This window comes from Sorex fumeus, unplaced genomic scaffold (genome assembly GCF_029834395.1).
Source record: "Sorex fumeus unplaced genomic scaffold, SorFum_2.1 ptg000061l, whole genome shotgun sequence".
NCBI classification, from domain to species: domain Eukaryota; kingdom Metazoa; phylum Chordata; class Mammalia; order Eulipotyphla; family Soricidae; genus Sorex; species Sorex fumeus.
In genome coordinates, this window is record NW_026606118.1 from 59334245 (window position 1) to 59358403 (window position 24159).

At 51.0% G+C, this 24159-nt stretch overlaps 1 protein-coding gene and 1 pseudogene across 1 annotated transcript in view; both read left to right on the top strand.

The window, feature by feature from the left end:
- The window catches only part of USP49 (ubiquitin specific peptidase 49), a 79053-nt gene extending 58732 nt beyond the window's left edge, over positions 1–20321 (top strand). Inside the window, 6 exon segments of the mRNA XM_056126419.1 lie at positions 8830–9517; positions 9519–10259; positions 12460–12664; positions 17964–18072; positions 18933–19138; positions 20079–20321. Of these exon segments, the coding sequence (XP_055982394.1) occupies positions 8858–9517; positions 9519–10259; positions 12460–12664; positions 17964–18072; positions 18933–19138; positions 20079–20269 (2112 nt within the window). The 5' untranslated portion in view covers positions 8830–8857 and the 3' untranslated portion in view covers positions 20270–20321.
- On the top strand, positions 16993–17089 carry LOC130034898 (uncharacterized; annotated as a pseudogene).
- Positions 20322–24159: the final 3838 nt, after the last annotated feature.

Below are 24159 nucleotides of genomic sequence, written 5' to 3' on the forward strand. Positions count from 1 at the left end.
GAAGCTGTATCGATGCATCAGTTTCCTGCCAGCTCTTCCCCGGTAGTTCAAGGAGCAGCTGCCCAGGTGGCTTGCTTCACTGGAGTGAATTGTTATTCAGATGCTTGTGTCTGTGTACGTTTTAAGAGCTGCACTGAAGTGTAATTAGCAATACTAACTGCACTTATGTTTGTTAAGGTCCCACCCTTGGTGGTGCTCCAGGGCTGCTCCCAACAGTGCTGGTGGGACCAGGTGGGGCCAGGGATAGAACCAGGGCCTCCCACATGCCATGCGTGTGCTCCAGCCCTTTGTGCCATCTCTCCAGTCCGGAATAACTGCACTTATTTAGAGAGCACAATTCAAAATGGGTTTTTTTTTGGGGGGGGTTCACATCCGGCAATGCACAGGGGTTATTCCTGGCTCATGCACTCAGGAATTACTCCTGGTGGTGCTCAGAGGACCATATGGGATGCTGGGAATCAAACTCGGGTCGGCCGCGTGCAAGGCAAACGCCCTACCTGTTGTGCTATGGCTCCAGCCCCACAATTCAAAATGTTTTGACATAGGGGCTGGAGCCATAGCACAGCGGGTAAGGCATTTGTCTTGCACGCAGCCAACCCGGGTTCGAGTCCCAGCATTCCATATGGTCCCCCGAGCACCGCCAGGAGTAATTCCTGAGTGCATGAACCAGGAGTAACCCCTGAGCATCACCAGGCATAACCTAAAAAGCAACATATATATATATATAACAAAATGTTTTGACATAGATGTCGGTACATGACATCTGTACCCACACAGACGTGTATAGTTTGGCGACTGCCCGCCTCACTGCTAACGAAGAACATGGGACTTTGGAGGCCTATGCACATGAACCCCGTGGTCAGAGCTGGAAGGTTTATTACCTGGACTTGCTCTCGGGCAGGGACTTCATTCTTCTGTGTGGTCAGAGTCGAAGAGAGATAACCGAGTTTGGACCTCACTGTCCCCCTCGCTGGTCGGGAGCCCCGTGGACACCACACAGGGCTGTGAGGAGCAGCACGTCGGGTCGGAGGCAGCGTGAGCCACTGAAGCAGCCTCCTTTCCCGTGCCACAACCAGCCTGCTTATTCTGTGTGTGTTCTCCCAGAGCTTTCAGGCCTTCTCTGTACTGTAAGAAGTCGTCTTCGGCTACGCTGCCCCTAGTCAGATACCCCCTGGGCAAGTGGGTTCCAGTTCTAGGCACAGATCATTTTTGCACGGGGGTGTGGGTCAGTGCATCCGAAAGCCTGATGATCCCTTGAAAGCCAGCGAGCTGAGCTTCAGCCACAAGTGGCAAGTCCTCGCCCTTCAGTCGGCCACCTCAGTGTCTTGATCACAGGGAGGCCTGGAAGAAACAGTGGGTGCGTTTCAGCGCGTCATTGCTACTACCCGGCCAAAGAGGGCAGCAGATTTTCAGTACCTTCGTTTTACCAAAATAATAGTATCCGGTAGCAAACTGTGAATATTCCACCTAAAACCGAGACTCTACAATGAAATAGAAATAGATCCAGAAGTGATTCTAGGACTCTGTGAACATACCGGTAATTAAGTTGTATGTGTGGAAAAATGTTCTTGCTATTGTCGTGACGGTTATGCCTCACTTTGCCCAGTGAGGCGCTGCCAACTGAACCCAAGGCATGTGCTCTGCTACTGAAGACAATTCAGGACTCTCCCAGGCCTGAATTACATGCTTTAAATTAGTGAATTTGATGGGTCTGGTGGATTTTTAAATAATAACTCAATAAGGAGATGTGTGTGTGTGTGTGTGTGTGTGTGTAATTTTTGGTTTGGGGATTTTTTTGTTGTTTTTGCACCACACCTGTGTATGTTCAGGACTCACTTGTGGTGGGGCTCAGGGGACCAGATTTGGTGCTGGGGATTTGCAACCAGATTCGGAACCAGCTTGGCCGTGTGCATGACTAGCGTCCTACCCTCTCTACTGCCGCTCCAGCCCGTAAAAAAGTTTATGTTACTAAAAGGCATTATCTAGTCTAGAAGTCATACTTGTCATCGGAATAGATGAAATCACTGAGAACAGAACAGAAAGCCCACATTTCAAGGAAGAGACACACATATAAAAGGTGTGATCACAGCTGAGGAGAAAAACACAGGCTTTGGGTCGCCCACAGTTGAGCGTGTGTCGGGCCAGCTGCAGATGAGACGTGGATGGTGACTGAGGAAGAGCACTTAGGGCCGTGGATGTGTCTCAGTGGTAGAACACCTGCCTTGTACGTATATGAGACCCTGGGTTCAAAAATCAGCCCCCCACAGAAGGGGAAGAAGATTGAACTTAGCTATAAGGAAGCTGCTAATGGTCTTTGAGAAAATTGCGTGAACTGAAGCTGTTACAGAGTTGTGGTGAACATGACCATGACATTGCACTCTTGTCAGACATAAAGCAGGCAAAAAGAAAAGGGGGGTGAGAGAGAAGTACAGCGGGGGAGACGCTTACCTGGCCCGCAGCCGACACAGGTTCTGTCCTTGGCGTCCCATATGATCCCCTGAATCCACCGGGAGTGATCCCTGAGAGCAGCGCCAGGAGAAACCTCTGAGCATCACCAGGTACAGCCCAAAAATCAAAACGAAAGCCAGAGAAAAGAGCCTCCACTAGTGTCAAGGATGGTGAGGATAGTACGTATCCCTTCAGACCAGTGACAGTAACCAGCAGTGCAGAGAAAGAAAGCAAACCCGAGAACAGGAAGGAAAGGCCAGAGCACCCAGCCTGTTTCAGGCGCTTCGTGGGGTCAGACAGGCTGGTCTTGGTGCAGAGCAGAGCTTGAGTCCAGATTCCAGGCTCTGCCTTTGTATCCCGACATGGTGCCAGGCATGACCCCTGCCCTGGGCAAACCAGGATGGTACGTTGAGCTCCCTAAATGAAGCCGGCTTGTTCTTCCCCTTTGGAGCAAATACAACTTTTTTTTTTCCATTCGACTTAGGTTTTTTTTTATTTTTTAATTTTAGTGAAACACCATGAGGTGCAGTTGTAGACTTACAAGTTGTTGTGCTTGGGTTTCAGTTATACAGTGATCGATTGCCCATCCCTCCACCAGTGCCCATTCTCCACCAGCAATGATCCCAGTATCCCTCCCACCCTCCAGCCCCCCCATCCCACCCTGCCTCTGTGGCAGGGCACTCCCTTTTGTTTTCTCTCTCTCCTTTTGAATGCTGTGGTCTGCAAAAGAGGCATTGAGTGGCAGTCATGTTCGGTCTATAGTCTGCTTTCGGCATGCTTCTCCCATCCTGGGAGGATCTTCCCAACACCTTTTTGGAGCAAATACATCTTAATGCGAGTAAGAGAGACATCAGCCTATAGGCTTGCCCCTCCATCTCCCGTCAGCTTCGATTTCTGATGCCAGTGAAGTTACAGGCATAGCATTCCCTGCACATAGTATTCCTCTGACTGAGAGCCACTGCCTATGCAGCCCTTGCCAGCTTTATTGCCATAATAGAAAAATTCTAAAGGTTTTTTTTGACTGGACTGTTATTTGGGTGTTTTTATTTTTTGCCTTCCTTTCGGGGCCACACTTGATGGTGCTCAGGGGTTACTCTTGGCTCTGCACTCAGGAATTATTCCTAGAGGTGCACGGGGGAGACCATATGGGATGCTAGGGATCGAACCCAGGTCAGCCATGTGCAAGGCAAGCACCCTAGCTGCTGTACTGTTGCTCCGGCTCTCACTGAATTTTTAATAGTCTTTAGAAACACTGTACAACACTCTAGAATGTTCCATTGGAGATTACTAACTATATATTAATGTGATTGTTATGTTTGGGGGATATTTTTCTTAATTGCATATTAATGTTAAACGATCTTTCATCTCTTGGAAATATTAGCTAAGAAACAATTCATCTTAACGCTGGTTTTCTTATAAAACTGTATTCTCTGTGTATACCATCTTGGCAGGGTTTTTGTGGTAGACGTAATTCAGGGTACATTCAGTAAGTTGAAGGGTTAAAATACCCAGTGCTGTCGCATATGGCAGTGAGCAGAATCGCAGATGTTGATGATGCCACGTAATTAGTATTCTTTTATGTAAATGAAGGCTGTCAGCATGTTACCATAGTGTCTACTCTTTCTGAAGCTGGAATTTATGCCACTTGGTCTCACCAAGACCGTGCAGGATTATTCCACAGTCCTTATCGAAGAACTGAGAGGAAAGCAGTACAATGAGAGAAGAAATGGAAATCTCGTAAAATTAGAGTCTTCCTTTTTTCTTTTTGATTGGTTTTTACCGCCAGAAATTTTACTTGAATTTAATACAGTTAGGGTCCACTAAGATATTATTTATTCAAGAAGAATTGGAGTTATATGCTTAAAAGACATGATATTTCAAGCTATAGGTTTTCCAAGATGATTTGCACGGTTTAGTCATCTTCTGTCAAAGGCAGACCTTATTCAAAATGCTGTGCTCATGGTCCCCCCAAGCAAGGAGAGATCGCTGAGCACAGAACCAGGAATAAGCCCTGAGCACCACCGGATGTGGCCCAGAACAGCAACAATAAGAAAAAGATGTGCTAAAATCTAGAAGTTTCTCGTAAAGAAAGGCAAGAATGAGATTTTTTTTTTTGTTTACCCACTGTACAATTTCTCTGGCTCAAGAATGAGAAATGTTTTGTTACCTTCCCTTAACGTTTAGTGATGCCTCTATAATTTAATTATTCAAAACTGACACTAGTTACTTGATTACCTTATTTAGATTTTGAAAAGAAAAAGTATGACTGTTCAAAGAATTAAAAACTATTACTTGTCAGGTTTTACATTTCCCATGGACCAAGGTATACAGAAGATTAAAACTGTCAAACTATTTATTGATGTAGAATTGGCCTTTAACTCTCACCACTGCAAGTTTTTCCTCTTTTGAATATTGTATGCCTGCCACATCAGATGTGATATGTTTTAAGTGGCAATGTTAAGACTGGTACAGTCCTTGAGAACTGCAAAAGAAAGAGGTACATAATAAAATAGGAACTCCAGTTTGTTTCATTCCTGAGGGTGTTAGGGATTGTTCTGAAATAATGTACCTGAGAGGGGAGGGTTTTTTTGGGGGGGGTCACACCCAGTGATGCTCAGGGGTCACTCCTGGCTCTGCACTCAGGAATTACTCCTGGCGGTGCTTGGGGGACCATATGGGATGCCGGGGATTGAACCCAGGTCGGCCGCGTGCAAGGCAAACGCCCTACCCGCTGTGCTATCGCTCTGGCCCCGAGGGGAGTCTAAACACATAGTTTTTTGAACCAAGTATACCTGAAGTTGTGTGCTCTTTATTCTCGACTTGTGTGTGAGCTGAATTAGTTTTGCCTGGAGGGGCACACCGGCTGTACCCAGGGCTCACTCCTGGTTCTGTGCTCAGGGGTCACTCCAGGTCGTGCTCAGGGATTGATCATATGCATTGCCAGGAATGGAAGCTCCTTTCAGCCACCTTCAGGCAAGCAGCCTTCAATGCTGGCACCTTTCTGCTGGATCGTCTCTCTGGCTCCAGGTTAGCTTTTTTCTTGTGTGTCGTCGCTTTTGAGAGCTTTCCATTTCTGGATCAGAGAGAAGCCAGCCTGCCGAGCTTTGCCCAGTGTGATGAGCCGCAGACCTGTCCGTTGTTTTCCTGAGTGGATTTCCTCTGCCATATGGCAGGTCAGTGAGTCACCACAGCAGATTTGTACTGGGACAGGGCAGTGCAGGCCAGGAGGCGCCAGCTCAGCAGATTTATAGATCAGAAAATGGAATCGAAAGAATTTCCAGAGTGCCCTTCCCATTTGACAGCTCCCCTTGGAGAGCCTATGGAATGGGCACACTGTGTGACTCTGTGCGTGCGTGCGTGTTTGTTTGACTTTTGGTTGTGTGTTTGTGTGTGTGTGTGTATGTGTGTTTCTGTTTGACTTTTGGTTGTGTGTGTGTGTGTTTCTGTTTGACTTTTGGTTGTGTGTGTGTTTCTGTTTGACTTTTGGTTGTGTGTGTGTGTGTTTCTGTTTGACTTTTGGTTGTGTGTGTGTGTGTTTCTGTTTGACTTTTGGTTGTGTGTGTGTGTTTCTGTTTGACTTTTGGTTGTGTGTGTGTGTGTGTGTTTCTGTTTGACTTTTGGTTGTGTGTGTGTGTGTTTCTGTTTGACTTTTGGTTGTGTGTGTGTGTGTGTGTGTTTCTGTTTGACTTTCGGTTGTTCCAACATAGTTTTTCTTGCACAGGAGTTGATTTAATGTTCTGCATGTTACATTGCCATGCTCCTTCCTGTTAACAGAAATATTCTTTCTTTGTAGGATTTGAGGCTGTCTATGTGTCATGTGATGAGATCTCAGTAGCAGTTAAATCCTGAAGACATCGACCCTGTTGGACAAAATGGGGATTTGCTAGGTTTTGAGTTACAAGAGTATTCAGATATGATTCACTGTGGGACTGTGTGTCTATGGGAGAGAGACAGAGACGGAGACAGAGAGATTTTGGACCACACGCAGCTGTGCGCAGGACTCACTCCTGGCAGGCCCAGGTAATTATATGAGGTACAAGGGATCAAACCTGGGTTGTGCACGTTCGCGGCAAGCCCCTTATCCACTGTACTCTCTGTGGCCCCAAAGTCTCTGCTTTCCAATACTGCAGCTTTTAGCCACATGTGAGTAAATTTAAATTGGGTACAGTGGAAAGTTCAGTTCTTCTGTCTCACTAGCCACTAGTCCTCAGAAGTCACATGCTTTAGTCTATTATTGGTATGCAGATAAGAGCATTTTCATTATTACAGGAAGCTCGCTTGGACCTTAGATTCCTGTGAATTCTTCATCCCTTTGTTGTAATGGGTTAATAAAATGGTTCTGAGGTTTCCAGGTACAAATAGTATTTTTGGGTTTTGTTTGTTTTTTGGACACGCCCAGCAGTTCTCAGAGCTTACTCCTGGCTCTGTGCTCAGGGCTTATTCTTAACAGGAATATAAGTTGTTCCTTAAGTGGAAATACATGGGGCCGGAGAGATAGTACAGCATGTAGGGCACTTGCCCTGAACACAGCTGACCCGGGTGTGATTCCTGGCATCCCATATGGCCACCCAAGCCTGCAAGGGGTGAACCCTGAGTTCAGAGCCTGAGTAGCTCTGGAGCCTCTTATAAGCATTCAGACCCCGGCACTAAAAAAATAAATAAATAAATAAAATGGAGATTTTAGTGTGGAGAGATAGTATGGTGGATAAGACAGCTGTCCTAGTATGAAATACATTGAAATCCACCAAAGATTGCCTGTTGAGGGTAGTGCATTTGCTTTGATGCTGCCAGCCATCAAATTTGATGCTTTGGTTCCGTCCCTGGCATCACATGCTGTCCCAGAGCTCCACCGCGGGTGATTCTGAGTACAGACCCACGCGTGATGCCTGAGCTTAGTGGGGTGTGGGCCCAACAGACAAACAAGACTGCCTTTTGGTGTGAGGGTCTCCATCTTTCCTCCTGATATCTGAAACACCAGCTGTCTCTCCTCGCCCTTCCTGTCCTGTCTCACACAGGCAGGATGTGATCAGTATGATACACACAAAGGCTTTCATCTGGCGGACCTTGGAATCAGCTCTGAGACGCTTCAGAATACAAGTTGCTCGCCCCCGGTGACCAGTTAGGCGCAGTCAGTGTGAAATCAGGGCGATGGCGTTCTGTAAGGAACACAAATCAGCCCAGTGTAAGACTTAGCTGACATTCAAACATTAAAGCAGGCTGAAGAAACATCAAGTTGGCCAGAGTTCAAATTAAGGAACCATAGTTAGAGTAGTTAGTTTGCCTAAAGGCTCCAAGCTAGAGACATAAAGTTGCTCAGCCAGGGCCTGAGAGAGTTCAGAGGTTTCAGTGCTTGTCTGGCATGTGGCCGACCTGGGTTTGATCAACTGTGGTTCCCTGAGCACCACCAGGAATGACCCCTGAGCCCAGTGGGTGTAGCACAAAAATCTTAAATTATTGAGCAATATCACAGCGGGTAGGGCATTTGCCTTGCACGCGGCTGCGGCCGACCAGGGTTCAATTCCTCTGGCCCTTTCTGAGAGCTCGGCAAGCTACTGAGAGTATCTCGCCAGCACAGCAAAGCTTGGCAAGCTCCCCGTATTCGATATACCAAACACAGTAACAACAAGTCTCACGATGGAGACGTTACTGGGCCCGCTGGAGCAAATCGATGAACAATGGGAGGACAGTGTAGTGCTACATAGTTACAGCTCAAGGGTGGGACGGTGCCCTTTTGGGTTCACAGCGTGGTATACCAGATGCCCCGAAACACAGAACAAGTAGAAACAAAAAACGATATTTGGTCCTAAGCTTCTCGCCCCTTCTACTGTATCTTCCTGGTCTTGTTCCTTTTTTAAGGAATATGGAATTGTTCTAAGGTCATTCTCAGTCTCTACCGAGTTTTACCTTTTTTTCTCATCGTTTAGTCCTTCCAAAGGGAGCTATTTTTTTTTTTGGGGGGGGGTCACACTGCGCAGTGCACAGGGAGTACTACTCCTGGCGGTGCTCAGGGGATGCGGGAGATGGAACCAGGGTCGGGCGCATGCAAGGGGAACGCCCCGCCCAAAATTGGGAACCAGCTGTTTTTCTTTTTTTTTGCTTTTTGGGTCACACCCGGCGATGCACAGGGGTTACTGTGCACCCAGGAGTTACTCCTGGCGGTGCTCGGGGGACCACATGGGATGCTGGGACTCGAACCTGGGTCGGCTGCGTGCGGGGCAAACGCCCTCCGGGCTGTGCTCTCTCTCCAGCCCCTGGGACCCAACTTTGAATTGCAAACCTCTGTTGGTTGCGTCGCAGGCTGCGTGCAAGCCTGCCCCCCTCGGAAGCCCCCCTGCTGAAAGCGCGCTCTGTCCCTCTCTCCCGCCCCCCACTCCCCGCCAGGTTGCAGGAGCGGCCGCTGGCCTGAGCCATGGATAGATGCAAGCACGTGGGGCGCTTGCGGCTGGCCCAGGACCACTCCATCCTGAACCCGCAGAAGTGGCGCTGCCGCGACTGCGCCGCCACCGAGTCGGCGTGGGCCTGCCTCAAGTGCTCGCACGTGGCGTGCGGCCGCTACCTCGAGGACCACGCGCTGCAGCACTTCCGGGCGACGGGCCACCCGCTGGCCATGGAGGTGCGCGACCTCTACGTGTTCTGCTACGTGTGCGAGGACTACGTGCTCAACGACAACCCCGAGGGGGACCTGAAGCTGCTGCGCAGCGCGCTGCTGGCCGTGCGCGGGCCCCGGCAGGAGCCGCGGGCGCGGCGCGGCCCCACGCTGCGCTCGCGGGCGGCGGGCGAGGATGCGGGCAAGGATGCGGCGGCGGCGGCGGCCACGGCCACGGCCGCGGCGACAGTGACAGCTGCGGCGGCGGCAACGGCGCCCCCGCCGCAGATGCTCACGGCGCTCTGGTACCGGCGGCAGCGCCTGCTGGCCCGGACGCTGCGCGTGTGGTTCCAGCGCAGCTCGCGGGGCCGCGCGCGCCTGGAGCAGCAGCGGCGGCAGGAGGCGCGGGAGCGCGCCAAGGAGGCGGCGCGGCAGCGGCGGCGCGAGGTCAAGCGGCGGCTGCTGGAGGAGCTGGCCAGCGCGCCCCCCGCGCAAGAGCGCGCGCCTGCTGCTGCACGGCGCGCCCCGCGGGCACGCGCCGCGCGCCCCCGCCGCCGCCGCCGCCGCCGCCGCCGCCGCCGCCGGCCGCGCCCCGCGCCGCGCGCCCGCCGCCGTGGCCCCCGGCGTCACGGGCCTGCGCAACCTGGGCAACACGTGCTACATGAACTCCATCCTGCAGGTGCTCAGCCACCTGCGCAAGTTCCGCGAGTGCTTCCTGAACCTCGACCCGTCGCAGACGGAGCAGCTGCTCTCCACGGCCGCCCACGGGAGCGCCCCGCTGCCCGGGCTGGCGCCCCGGGGCGGCGAGGGGCCGCGGGCCCAGGCGTGGGGCGCCGCCGCCGCGGGCCTCTGCCGCGACGGGGCGGGGGCCGCCGCCTCGCTGGGCCGCCGCCTGGAGCTGGTCCAGGACAAGGAGCCGCGCTCCAAGCACATCTCCCTCTGCCACGAGCTGCACACGCTCTTCCGCGTCATGTGGTCCGGCAAGTGGGCGCTCGTGTCGCCCTTCGCGATGCTGCACTCGGTCTGGAGCCTCATCCCCGCCTTCCGCGGCTGCGACCAGCAGGACGCGCAGGAGTTCCTCTGCGAGCTGCTGCACAAGGTGCAGCAGGAGCTGGAGGCCGAGGGCACGCGGCGCCGCATCCTCATCCCGCTCTCGCAGAGGAAGCTCACCAAGCAGGTCCTGAAGGTGGTGAACACCATATTTCACGGGCAGCTGCGCAGCCAGGTAGGTGGTGCGTGCCCGCCCCTGCCCCCGTGCCCCCTGACGCAGGCGGCACAAGCGTGCGCGCGTGTGTGTATGTGTGTGTGTGTGTGCGCGCGCGCGCGTGGCCGCCCACCCCCAGGGCCCCTGCGGAGTAGCCAGCCTGCGCCTAGTTAAGATGCTGGCTGGGCCACCCATTACTCAGTGTGCTTTGAGGGCCTTGTGGGTGGTGATCTGGTCCCCGCTCTCCTCTCTCGGGTATGTGTTTGGTGCTGGGGGAGCCTCCGAGGGGTGCCCTAGGGCCCTTGCCGTGCCTGGACCCGGTGCAGGGGAGCGGGGCGGCGGGCGTGGACCTGGGTGCCGGGGAGCGGGGGTGGCGGGCGTGGACCTGGGTGCCGGGGAGCGGGGGTGGCGGGTGTGGACCTGGGTGCCGGGGAGCGGGGCGGCGGGCGTGGACCTGGGTGCCGGGGAGCGGGGTGGCGGGCGTGGACCTGGGTGCCGGGGAGCGGGGCGGCGGGCGTGGACCTGGGTGCCGGGGAGCGGGGTGGCGGGCGTGGACCTGGGTGCCGGGGAGCGGGGGTGGCGGGCGTGGACCTGGGTGCCGGGGAGCGGGGTGGCGGGCGTGGACCTGGGTGCCGGGGAGCGGGGTGGCGGGCGTGGACCTGGGTGCCGGGGAGCGGGGTGGCGGGCGTGGACCTGGGTGCCGGGGAGCGGGGTGCAGGAGTGCACCCAGTCTTGGGTGCCAGGGGTGGAACCCATGATCTCTGATCCCCGAACTGTCTTTCACCTTATTTCTGAGGGCCCCTTCCTTATCTGTCCTGCCATCGGTTGATCAGTTTGAGGAAATTGAACAACCTGTTTCTAACCCTCATTCGGGTCACTTGATTTTTTTTTTTTTCCTTTTTCACTTTCTCCAGGTCAGGGGTTGTGGGCGCAGGGGAGGAATGCAGGGCCTCTCCCACGCTGGCCAGGCTTTCCCATGGCATCCACAGACTGTCATTCTGTCACAGGCCAGGTAGCACAGAGGGGAGGCTGTTTGCTTCGCACAAGGCCAACCCAAGTTCGATCCTTGGCATCCCAGGTGGTCCCCTGAGCATCACTGGGTGTGACCCAAAAAGCCCCCCCCCAAAAAAAAAAGCTAATCCTTCCTAGGCGTTCTTTATATGAGGAAGGAAGCTGGCTGGCTAGGAGGATGCAGAAAGTTAAACAATCTTCCATCCGATTCCCCATTCCCTTTCATTTCTCGGACCTTCTTTTCATGTTGAAACATAAACAGCGGCTCATAGATAAAGCACTGTGAGGCGATTCAGGAGAACGTTGGGATCTCATCTACTGCGTGTTCCTGCTTGTTTGTCTTTTCTTGGGGCTTCCCCAGTATTGCCAGGGGCTCCGGAGACCATGAGAAGTTGGGGGTCGAACCCAGGGCTCATCCCAGGCTTTTGTTCCAGCCTTTTAAGCCATCTCCTGACCTGCCCCCCCCCCCCCAAACAAGAACATTGTAGACTTCAAAAATAAAGGGTGGGTAATGAGATTCGGAGAAAGCCTCTAAACTTTGCTCCCATGCCTCTGAGGTTTGATGTTTTCATATTTAGGTTTTCCTGAGAAGGGTTAGTGGAATAGGAAAAAAAAAAATACTTGCTTTTGTTTTTGCATGTGAAAGGAGAGTATTTATAAGCACTTCCTCTAGTCCGTGAGAGTTCTTCCGAAGAAAGGGACATCTGGGAAATTTATAATGGGAGAAGAGGTCTAATCACGAGGTACTTAGAGATTATGCAGGCACAGGGATCCGTGTTGAATTGCTGCAAGAAACCAGGGCAAAAGGAGAAGCAAGTTGGAGTGGAAGAAACCGGTGAAAACTGGAGGAGGAAATCGGATGAGAAGCAGACAGGAATTTGCATATCTTCCATCTCAGCCTAATTCCTGGAAAGACCCATGCTAGCTTGAGTGTACAGCTCTGCGGCACAGAATCCCATGCGCTGGTGGAGAATTGTCTTTTGTGTTTCACGATTTTCCAGTTCCAGCCAGTTGTTATAAACATAGTTATAAACATATGCCAGAATTGGTATGCTCTGATTCTCTACATTCAAGTCAGACTTCTTGTTTTAATATTACACTTGTTTTGGGGTGGTGTGTGTGTGTGTGTGTGTGTGTGTGTGTGTGTGTGTGTGTGTGTGTGTAACTGTACATTTAGCTTTGGTCAAGTTTATGTGTCTTTTCATTCTAGGTCACATGTGTATCATGCAATTATAAATCCAATACCATTGAGCCCTTTTGGGATTTGTCCCTGGAATTCCCCGAACGCTATCACTGCATAGAGAAGGGGTTTGTCCCTTTGAATCAGACCGAGTGCCTGCTCACTGAGATGCTGGCCAAGTTCACGGAGACAGAAGCCCTGGAAGGGAGAATCTACGCCTGTGACCAGTGTAACAGTGAGTGCTGGCCGGAGTGTGGAGGGCAGCAGGGGCTCTTAAAAATCCTTTTAAGCCATTTCTCTTGCCTCTTTTTGTTGTTGTTGTTTGTTTGGGGGGAGGGGGCGCCTCATCCTAATAGTTTTCAGGGCTTACTTCTGGCTCTGTGCTCAAGGATCACTCTGGCAGGGCTCTGGACCAGATGCGTGTCGGATTGAGCCCGAGTCGGCCATGTCTGAGCAAGGCAGACACCTCCACCCATCACAGTCTCTTTCCCCTCTCTTGCCTCTGTAGTCAGAAGTAAGATGGATGATACTGAGTGGTTCTGGCACATCTTCTTAGAGGATTTTTTTTTTGGTCTCCCATTTTCTGAGAACAAGCATCTATGGTTTTGGTTTTGTTTTGAACAAAAGCGAGAGGTGTGTGTCCTTTGGAGTCCTGCTGTGACTCACATGAGTTGTTACCTAGGAGGCATTTCTAAGTGTGGCTCGGACATGGGGACTTGCCCTAAGAATGTGGATATTTAGCTTCAGAGTACTCCAAAAGGTCACGAGTTCTTAATTCATCAGAAAGGGGCTGGAGCGATAGCACAGCGGGTAGGGCATTTGCCTTGCATGCGGCCGACCCAGGTTCAATTCCCAGCATCCCACATGATCCCCTGAGCACCGCCAGGAGTAATTCCTGAGTGCAGAGCCAGGAGTAACCCCTGTGCATCGCCGGATATGACCCAAAAAGCCAAAAAAAAAAAAAATCATCAGAGAGGCCATGGTGGCACAGAGTGTCGGGGACCATGCCATCAGAAAAGTGCCATGGTACTGTATTGAAATCTGTCAGAGAGCTGTTAAAGATTGGCACCGGAAGCCAGAGAAGCAAATTGTCAGATGCTTCGTGGCAGCCGTCTTGTTTGGTTGCAGGTAGGGAATTATTTTGGGGGTCACACCCAGAGGAACAGGGCGGCTACATGTGGCCCTGGGCTCAGGGCTCACTCTCGGTGGTGCTTGTGGGGACCGTGTGATGCTGGGGGTTGAATCAGGGTGGGCAGCGGTTAAAGACAGGTGCCGCAAACCCTGGACTCTCTCACAGTTGTTTCTTTCCATCGTGAGCTTTCAAGAGGAGTCATAGGAAAGTAGTATTTCTCTGTGGGGTCATTTAATTTTATTGTTATTTTTTTTGCTGAATTCTGAAGAGATTTTACCAGAAGAGAAAGAGGAGTAGAGAGGGCAGGAAGCCTCCCACAGTCAAGAGGGAGGTGGGTCTCCTAGTCCAGTTTCCCAGGAGTTTTTATTTTACCTTTTTTCGTTTTTATTTTCCCCCCCTTGGATATGCAAAGCTTCATCTTTCTTTATTTTTTTTTTATTTTTTTATTTTTTTATTAGTGAAAAACCATGAGGTACAGTTATAGGCTTACAAATTTTGTGCTTGGGTTTCAGTTATACAATGATCAAGTGCCCATCCCTCCACCAGTGCCCGTCATCCATCCCCATGGGTCCCAGCATCCCCCCCCTCATCCCCCCCCCCCCCCCCCCCCCCGTCCCATCCTGCCTCTGTGGCAGGGTATTCCCCCTTGTTCTCTCTCTCTTCTTTTGGGTACTGTGTTTTGCAAGAGAGGCTTTGAGTGGCAATCATGTTTGGTCTATCGACTACTTTTAGCGTGCTTCTCCCACCCTGGGAGGACCCTGACAACACCCTTTATTTGGTGCTCTCTTCTCTATCTGAGCTTCCTTTTCACCTAGAGCCTGTGGCTGGCCTTCCATTCATGGAGCAAAATTCCTGGTACTAATCTCAGCCATTCCTGGGTGTTACTCTCCCTTTTTTCGTTTTTTCTTCTTTCCTCTTCCCCCACCCCCCAGGCGTTTTAACTTGAAAGAGTCCGTTTTGGGGACACAGCGGCAGCACTCAGAGGCCAGGCCTGGGGCACCCGGATTGGCCCCAGGGCTCCTCTGTATGAAGAGTGCACTGGGTGTTCTGAGCCTGAAGCCCTTGCTGAGGAAATGTGGGTCAAGGAAAAGCCAGGTTGGGAGGTTTGAGCATGGAAAGACTGGAGACTAAAACAGTGAATGCTTGGAGAACTGGAAATCAGTTGCTTCTACATAATTTGAAGGATGAGTTTTAGTGAGAAAAACCTTTTGATAGTCCTTAATATAGTTGCTTATGGGGGTTTTGTTTTGTTTCGTTTTCTTTGCTTTGATTTTTGTTTCGGGGCCAGACCTGGCAATGCTCAAAGGTTACTTCTGGCTTGGTACTGAGGAATTACTCATGGCGGTGCTTGGGCGACCATCTGGGGTGCTGGTGACCAAATTTGAGTTGGCCACGTGCAAGGCAAGCACCCTACCCTCTGTACTATTTCTCCGGTCCCCGTTTTTTTTTGTTGTTGTTGTTGTTGTTGTTTTTTGCTTTTTTGGGTCACACCCAGCAATGCGCAGGGGTTATTCCTGGCTCATGCACCCAGGAGTTACTCCTGGCGGTGCTCAGGGGACCATATGGGATGCTGGGAATCGAACTCGGGTCGGCCGTGTGCAAGGCAAATGCCCTACCCGCTGTGCTATTGCTCCAGCCCCTTATTTGTTTTTTACCGTTGTGGAAAATATATTCTCTTAAGAATCAGGACAAAAGTTATATTTGCTGTTAAGTGTCATTTAAAACAGTTTGATATATATTTTTTTATAGACCTAACCTACCTGTCCTGCTAGATATTGAGATATATTGCCAGTGATTTAATTTACTCTGTTAGAGGATAGTGATTTGGAAAGCACATCACTTTAAGGCAACAGAAAATCACGGTAAGAGCTTTAATGATGGGACTGGCGCAACAGGACAGTGAATAGGGCGTTCGCCTTGCACGCGGCCGACCTGGGTTCGATTCCCAGCATCCCATATGGTCCCCTGAGCACCGCCAGGAGTAATTCCTGAGTGCAGAGCCAGGAGTACCCCTGAACATCACTGGATGTGACCCCAAAAGAAAACAAAAAGAGCTTTAATGCCATTCTTGGCTCTGATAGACTAGACAAGGAAAAAGATTTTTTTTTTTTGAAAAAAGGATTATTTTTCTGGCTGCCAATTTGTCTGAATGTTTCTAATCCAGCTCAAGTAATTGCTGGAGAGGAGAGCTATGGACATGGGAAGAGTGAGTGACGTTGATCTATTGCTTGTGAAGCTTCAGAATTACCGGCCTGCTCCCTCCCTGGGTGACCAGCTTAATCATACGGAGACAGAACTGATCAATCTCAATTGAATCAGTAATTTCTTTGTGAATTTCATTTTAGGGAAACAAAGCCGCCTTCTGTATTGTCTTCCGGTTAGCTCACATGCGCCCTCTGCCGAGAGAGGCAGTCACTGCCAGTTCCCTGGCAAAGCGGCGATCACTTTCACCAATCCCTGGGTGAATGGGAAGAGGCCCCTTTGAATTCCATCTCTGCTCATGCCCCCGCGTTTCCTCAGTGTCGCTGTAGTCCCAGCCACGCTGGCTCCCTTGTTCCGCTGCAGTGTGTCAGGAGAAGCCACAGCTCTGCAACCTATTGTCGCAGAAAGCTCCATGCGACGTCATCAGACCGTGATTTGCTGCCTTTCGTGAGGGGTGCAGGCAGGACTTGGAATCAGACGGCAAGCTCTTCAGGTGCTGAGACTGTGAGAGCAACAACTCGGGCAGTTTTCAGGCGCCACAATGAACCGGTGTCTTAATTTCGTATTCTCATCCGCTGGTGTGATTCCTCGAACAACAGAACTGTCCATAGATGGCTACAGAGAAGCCTTGTCTTGGAAATTAGGAGAACTTTATTTCCGTTATTCATCTGCTCCAATTTTGAAAGGCATTTCATTCACAATTCAGTAGCTTTAAAGACTGAACGAGAGTCTCAGCCCTGGGTGACTGTGACCAGCCTGTCCGCCTTGTCCTGCACATCCAGCATTTTGTTCAAAAAACGAGTTTGAAAAACGATAGATAGGGCAGGGGGTAAGGTAATCGCCATGCATGTGGGCATGCTGCTCACCCAGGTTCGATACCCTGACACCACAGATGCCCTGAACACTGCCGGGTGCAGCCCAAAGGCCAGAAAGGGAAAAATAAACAAACAAACTAGTTAGAGCATAAAAATACAAAACCAGGAGTTTCTAATAAAAATATTAAGAAAATAATTTTATATGCCACAAGTAAATCATGATGGGGAAAAATTACCATCCTTTGGGGCTGCAGTGATAGGCTTTTGTCTTACCCGCGGACAGCCCAAATTTGATCCCCCACAACCCATATTGTCCCCCGAGCCCACCAGGAGTGATCCCTGAGCTCAGAGCCAGGAGTAAGCTCTGCGTACATCTGGTATAGCCCTAAAAAAAAATTATTTTTTAAAATCACTGTACTCTGGCTTCTCTTCAGATCACGTACATCTTTTGCCTTTTACTAAAGGTTTCTGTAGAGAGGAACAATTCTGAGGTTTTTTTTTTTGTTTTTTTTTTTGTTTTTGCTTTTTGGGTCACACCCGGCAATGCACAGGAGTTCCTCCTGGCTCTGCACTGAGGAGTTACTCCTGGCGGTGCTCAGGGAACCATATGGGATACTGGGAATCGAACCCAGGTCGGCCGCATGCAAGACAAATGCCCTCCCCGCTGTGCTATCTCTCCAGCCCCACAATTCTGAGTTTTGAACCAATATTTTGAAGGCTTGTTTCTGCAAGGCTAATTTAAAAAAAAAAAAATCACCATCCTGGTTTCCTTATCTTTGTTCTGGTCCTAGGTCCAAAATCTATGTCGGGCTCATTTTACCAAAGGGGAAACTAGAGTTCACAGTTTCAAATAACATGTCAAAGAGCATGCAACTAACTGTGTGCATGAAGTAGAGTGAAGTCTCTATGACGAAAATAAGGGCTTTTCCTTTGTTTGGGGGTCACACCCAGTGGTACTCAAAGCTTACTCCAGTGTCAGTGCTCAGGAATCACTCCTGGCAGACTCAGCGGACCACACGGGGTGCTGGGAATCCAGCCCGGGTTGGCCACTCACAAGGCAAGCACCCTGCCTGCCGTCCTGATCTTCCCCTCCTTGCTTTCACTTGTTTAGTTTGCCTCAGAAGCAACGCTTGGGGGTCTGGAGGCCGCTCCCGGTCAGGCTCAGCATTTCCATGCCAGGGACTAAGAATGCCGGGGTTTGATGCAAGGACCTGAGGTGTGAGGTGTGAGCCGCTCTGGTCCTGTCGTGCCAGAGTTCGGACTAGGAGCTGGATTCTGCTAACTAAGGAGGATGTATGTTGAGAGGCAAAGCATTGTCTCTGCCGGAGCACAGGGAGAATGAGTCTCCTCACGATCTGTGTCTTATGCCTTCCCGAACCATCTAGGCAAACGACGAAAATCCAATCCCAAACCCCTTGTTCTGAGTGAAGCTAGGAAACAGTTAATGATCTACAGACTACCTCAGGTCCTCCGGCTGCACCTTAAACGATTCAGGTGAGCTTCCTCAGGGACCTTCCACGTGGTCGAATAGGCTGGTGTGGTTTTTTTTGTTGTTGTTTTTGTTTTTTTTTGGTTTTGGGGGGCATGGGGTGGTGTTGAGGCCATACCTGACAGTGCTCAGGGGCGATTCCTAACCCTTCGCTCAGGGGATCATGTGGTGTCTGAAGCCAAACAGACGGGCCTCGTGCAAGGCAAGCACCTTTCCCCGTAGAGTGACTGACTGGCCTTCAGCCCTGGCTGTTTGACAGGCTTTGCGGAGGGCTCGTGTCCTCCAAGTGCAGAGAACCAGTCTCGCCTCTTTGGGACTGAAAGCCTGGCTCCTGTGAGCCTTGCGCTTTCTGTGGAGATGAACTGTCCGACACCCCGTCAGGCAGATTGGCTGGCCCTGTGTGATTGGCTCGCCTGCTCAGGTGTCTGTTCGGGCCCCACCGGGCTTGGGTCCTCTTTGGCATAGTCGGAGCAACCTGTGTGTAGATGGCCCTGCAGTCAGTACAGAAAGATGACGGCTGGGGCTGGAGCAATAGCACAGCGGGTAGGGCGTTTGCCTTGCACGCGGCCAACCCGGGTTCGATTCCCAGCATCCCATATGGTCCCCTGAGCACTGCCCGGAGTAATTCCTGAGTGCAGAGCCAGGAGGAACCCCTGTGCATCACCAGGTGTGACCCAAAAAGAAAAAAACAAAGATGACTGCAGAGGGAATTTCTCGTTTCAGAGATCCTCCTGAGACATTCACAGTAAACCTATGTGGGCGACCCAGAGCCGTTAATTTTCTCAGGCCCCCTCTTTTTACCTGCCTCCAGCCAAGACAGAACATGTCGCTTCTTCCCAGTAAGCAGTTGTTATATATGTTCTAGGTGGTCTGGCCGTAATCATCGCGAGAAGATTGGGGTCCATGTCGTCTTTGAGCAGGTATTAACCATGGAACCTTACTGCTGCAGGGACATGCTCTCCTCTCTTGACAAAGAGACCTTTGCCTATGATCTCTCCGCAGTGGTCATGCATCACGGGAAAGGGTTTGGCTCAGGACACTACACAGCCTATTGCTACAACACAGAGGGAGGTGCGTGCGCTTTACTCTGTGGGGTGTGGGACACGGAAGAGGGTTGGTTTGTCCACATTCCATCGGTTGTCTTTTATTTCAATCCCACCAATCATCCGCAAGGGGCAATGACATGCGCTCAGTTCCGGTGGGACGAATTAAGACTGTTGGAACTGAATTTTGGTTGTGTCGCCAACAACGCAAGATTATTGTGAGCCTTGACAGGAACTCACACACGGTGCCCTTCCAGAGTGCTCTCACTGTGCCCTTCCCTCCCTTTCCGTGGGCGTGGGGGTCTGGCCTCTCCCGAAGAGCCTCAGTCTCACCCTGAGCAGAACCTCCCAGCTACTGCATGGAGGCAGGTGGACTGACCTGGAACCAGCAGTCCTTCAGGTGGCCCGTGAACTTGATTCCAGCTAAGTTTGCCTCGGTCACTTCCCTCTAGTTACATTTCCTCACTTCTCCCTCGTATCTCTGAGCCTGCGGTTCCCTGACTGTCCCTACAGAGGCCCCAGTGGGCCGTGAGAAAGCCTCCATAAGGCAAGGACAAAAATGACCATCAGGGGCCGGAGCGATAATATAGTGAGCGGGCAAGGCTCTTGCCTTGCACACGGCCAACCGGGGTTGATTCCCGGCACCACATACGGCCCCCAGAGTCCTGCTCGAAGTGATCCCTGAGCACAGAGCCAGGAGTAAGCCCTCAGCACCGCCAGGGGTGGCCCCCAAACCAAAAATGTCCATGGGGTGGGGTGTACTGAGGAAGGCGTGGGGGTGGGGGAAGGCGGGTGACAGGGAGGTCTGTGGAGTTCGTATGCTTGTCTCTTCCCCCATCGAAAAAGCGAACCTCGTCCTGCTCAGAACTCCTCTGTGCCTTTCTCCATCTCTTCGTTGTGCTTGCTGAGCGGACATCCAAGCTGGGTGGTCATTTCTCTCTCTCTCTCTCTCTCCTTTGGTTTCCTAGGTTTTTGGGTCCACTGCAATGACTCAAAGCTGAATGTATGCAGTGTCGAGGAAGTGTGCAAAACTCAAGCCTACATCCTTTTTTACACTCAAAGAACAGTTCAGGGCCATCCGAGAATCTCAGAAACCCAACTCCAAGCTCAGGTGCAGTCCAGCAACAGAGATGTGGGCAGACCACGGACATTCCCCTGAAGGGGAGGTGCGCATCACGGACTGGCTTGCTTTTAAACTCTCGGTGTCTATTTTCCTTTCCCCTTACAAAAAAAAAAAAAACAATAATAAGGTTTACTGCAGTAACAGATTACTAGGTTTACCTCACTGGGTAGCGAGCAGCTGTCAGGGGACCGTGTCCGATCCTAGAGTTTACAGTCACTTTCTTGTGAATGGATTTGGAAATTTCCCTCCGTCGGTGAAACAAATCAAATAGGAAGTAACTTCTGGGGGCCGAAGAGATAGTGAAGGGGTTAAGGCACTTGTCTTGTGTGTCTCTAACTGTGGGTCGGTCCCTGGCATCACCGGGTGTGCCCCCCCCAAAAAAAAAGTGAAGGAGTAACTGCTATGGAAATTCTTTCATCCGTTGCTTCTTAATAGAAGACGATGTGGGAGGAGCAAAAGGGAAGGGTGAAGGGGGTCCCAAGCCAGCCAGGAGAGCCACTGTTGTGTGATTCCCCCCCACCTTGCTAATCAGAACCCCTGAAGCAGCATGAGAAGACTGGGCCCGGACAGTGAGGAGGGTCTGGGCCAGCAGCTTGCAGAACGGGATCCGAGGTGCAAGGCGTAGTCGAAGAACGTGTCCTGCAGAGGAAGGGACCATCCCGGCAAGGGTCGGAAGCTGGTGGGTGGCCTTTGCAGCAGGGTGTAGCCGTTGTCGAGAAAGATGCACGGAGCAGATTTCCCCACGTAGAACACAGCAGCCACATCTCCACGGCTGCATGCGGAGCCCGGGGTCCTAGGCAACAGATCCCTGCTTCAGATGCCGGACAGCGGGTACGGGTTTGGTTAGGAAGGCCAGTGGTCTGTGGCGCTCTCCCAGACGACCCTGCGGCGGCGGGCAGGGACGCACACCCACATGACGTCACCCCTCCCTGCCTTGCCGTGGCATGCATTTGCTTGCCCCGCAACGTCCTTCTTGCTCCTGGAGACCTCAACTATTCTTATTCGCCAGATTTGGGAGTTCTTGCTTTCCTGGGCATGGGAGTGGCTTGGGGGTCCGCCCCCGGGATGTCCAGACAGTCTCTTCCCAAATCTGACAATTCCTTCCCTTTATTGACTCCCTCCCCCTCCCCCCCACCACACACACACACCACCACCACCACCATCACCCTCAGTCCATCCCGGAGATAAGTACGGGGGACCTTGGGCTGAACTCCAGTGCAAGGAAGTGTGTCTTTGTATCCTGGGTCCCTTTCTAAGTAGCACGATGGTGTTCACAGAGGAACACTCGTCTCCCTGGAATTTCCCTTCTCCATCGTAATCCTTCCCCTAGACGCACTGCTCTTCCTAAATGCAAACTTCAAGGGGTCGCCCCCGTCGGTCCCCAGGAATGCTCATTTTTTGACTGAGCACCTGGTACTAGTATTTCAATTCAGGTAGAAGGACAGTTGTCACTGTAAGGGGGGAGGGGGGAGAGTGGGAAAGAGAAGCTCACGAGCGGGGGGCAAACCTTAGCGTGTTCAACCGAGCCCCATTTCCCGAGCGTTAGCTGGGGGTCTCCTTCCGCGAGACGAAAGGCCCCCAGAGGACAGGCAAGACACCACTGAGACACGGAGGAGATTCCGACAGAAAGTGGCTCTCCCCAGAGGAAAGAGGGAGTGGCGATATTTTAAACTTGCTTTTTCCAACACTGTGAGGTTTCTGTAATATTTAGCTTTTATTTGGAAGCGATGGCGTATGGCATTTTTTATGCCTTTAGGTTTATATTGTCTGCTGCAGGCGTCTTTGTACAAACTTGGCCCAGCCTCATCCGGTCCCGGACACTGTTTTAAAGTGTCCCACTGCCAGGGGCTCTGGTGGGAACTTGACTCTGAATGCACATGTTGAAGGCAGCCTGTTTGCTGATGGCTTCGTGGCGAAAGAAAAACCCAACGACTTTTTAAAAAGAAGAAGAACAAGAAAAGTGAAAAAGAAAATATAAAGTGTGCCTCCTTTCATTGAACACTATTTACAAATCTAGAAAAAAGAAGACTTACAAATGGAGAAGGAATAAAGGCATTATTATCATCCCTCAGGCTGTCCATTGTGGGGGCGGGGGATTGTTTTAAAAAATATATTCATGGAAAATGAAAAGACCTTCCATTTTTAATTAATAAGCATCTTATACCAAAAATGTTAATGATTGTTACGCAGATTAAGGACTTTATAGAATGTCTTTAACTCAGCTGACACCCCCGTATAGGATTTGTAAACCGGTTCAGTTGGAGTAGAAGTTGGCATCGAGTCCTGACAGAGCTGCGGCCGTGAAGGTCCCCTACAGCCCACACCCCGGGGTACCAGACGCGGCAGCACGAGGTGCCACTGAGAACTTAGTATTTATGGAGATTTTATCGAAGAAAAAAGTTTCCTGCTGCATAAGCCAGTGGCTATTGCGAGGGAAATTCCCTTTGCCTTTAATTTATTTGCATATTGAAAATAGATTAATTTCCTGGTTGCATCTTATTTTAAATCGAAGCATCCTAAGGAGAAGAAAATAATAACCAAGTCGAAGTATCCTAGATGCTACCAAATGAAACCCAAGATCTCGGAACCGAACCTTTGGGCCTCCTCCTCTCAGACAACTAGTTAGGAACACTGTGTCGTTGGCTGGCGTGTTTACTTTATGCTCTAGCCAGCCAAGATGAATACGTCCCGGCCTCAGAAATGATTTTTACCTCAACCTTGCTTGACCCTCTTACTTATGGTTGCCTCTGAGATGAGCATCCAGCTCATTTAAAAAAAAAAAAAAGAAGAAAAAGAAGAAGAAAAGAAAAATTGGGAATGCCCTCAACAGCTAGGAACTGCAGTTCTTCTTAAAGCCTAGGCAGGGCACTTGCCAGCTTTGACCCAGCCCCTCTCAGGATGAGGACGGGCAGTGGCGCTGTAAAGAATCCCGGGTGTCTCTTAAATGTCATGGCTGAAATTGGAAACGGTAGAAGTGTTAATGTGTCCTATGGACTCGATGGCAGAGTTTATTTTTCTTTTGAGTAGGAAGGCTTCTAGAGTCAGTGATTGTATGGTTCCCTAGTCCGGCTTTGCCTGCATACCATCCAAGGGCACAAACTGCGGAAGTGGGTTGGCTGGCAGTGGGGCGTGGCCCTCGGCAGACCCCGACATGAGCCTGGGAGAGGTGGGCAGTAGTGGCAGAATGCAGATTTGGGCTGGGGGTGGGATGTGGGTGGGGAGGTCGGGAGGGAGAAATGGAGTTGGTTTTCACTTACCGATAAAGCTTTGTGAACTAATTTTATACAATTCATAAAAGTTGGTGCCTTGTTAACAACTCAATTTCGGTATGCATGAGATTGAAAGCTTAAAGGAAAGGATTCCTGGTCATTCCAAGTGGCGAAATGGGTCTGTATAGTGTAAAAGACATTTGGTATCAGACTTTTTGAATGCATTTCCTGTTGTGTGTGAAAACAAATTCTTCGTGCCAGTCAGTTTCGAAATGTTACTGGACCGTCCCAAATCTTTGTATCTGTGATCATTCCTCCAGTGTCTGCTTTCTAGGGCAGACTCTCCCATTCTTTCCTGCACCACCTCGCTTCCCGCTTTTCTAGTCGGACGTTAACACGGGCCTTTTCGATTCAGGCTGAGCAGGCTACCTCTTCTTAACAGACACTCGAACCCTGTTTGGGCTGGTCTCTCACCAGTGAAGAGCTGCTCTTCCAGTCGGTTGGAAGAGCACAGATGTTCAGGAAAGGCCTTTTCGTTTTCCTGACGCTGGGCATCTTTGTGGCGGAAGTCCAAAATGGTTCCTTCTCCAGTGGCACCTTCATAGATTCTGAAATTCTTTTGCACAAACTTTCAGGAAGTGGTGTAGATCGTAATCCCCTATATGTGAACCTTTCCGTGGTAAGGCAAGCCGGCGCACTGTGTATACGCAAGAGAAG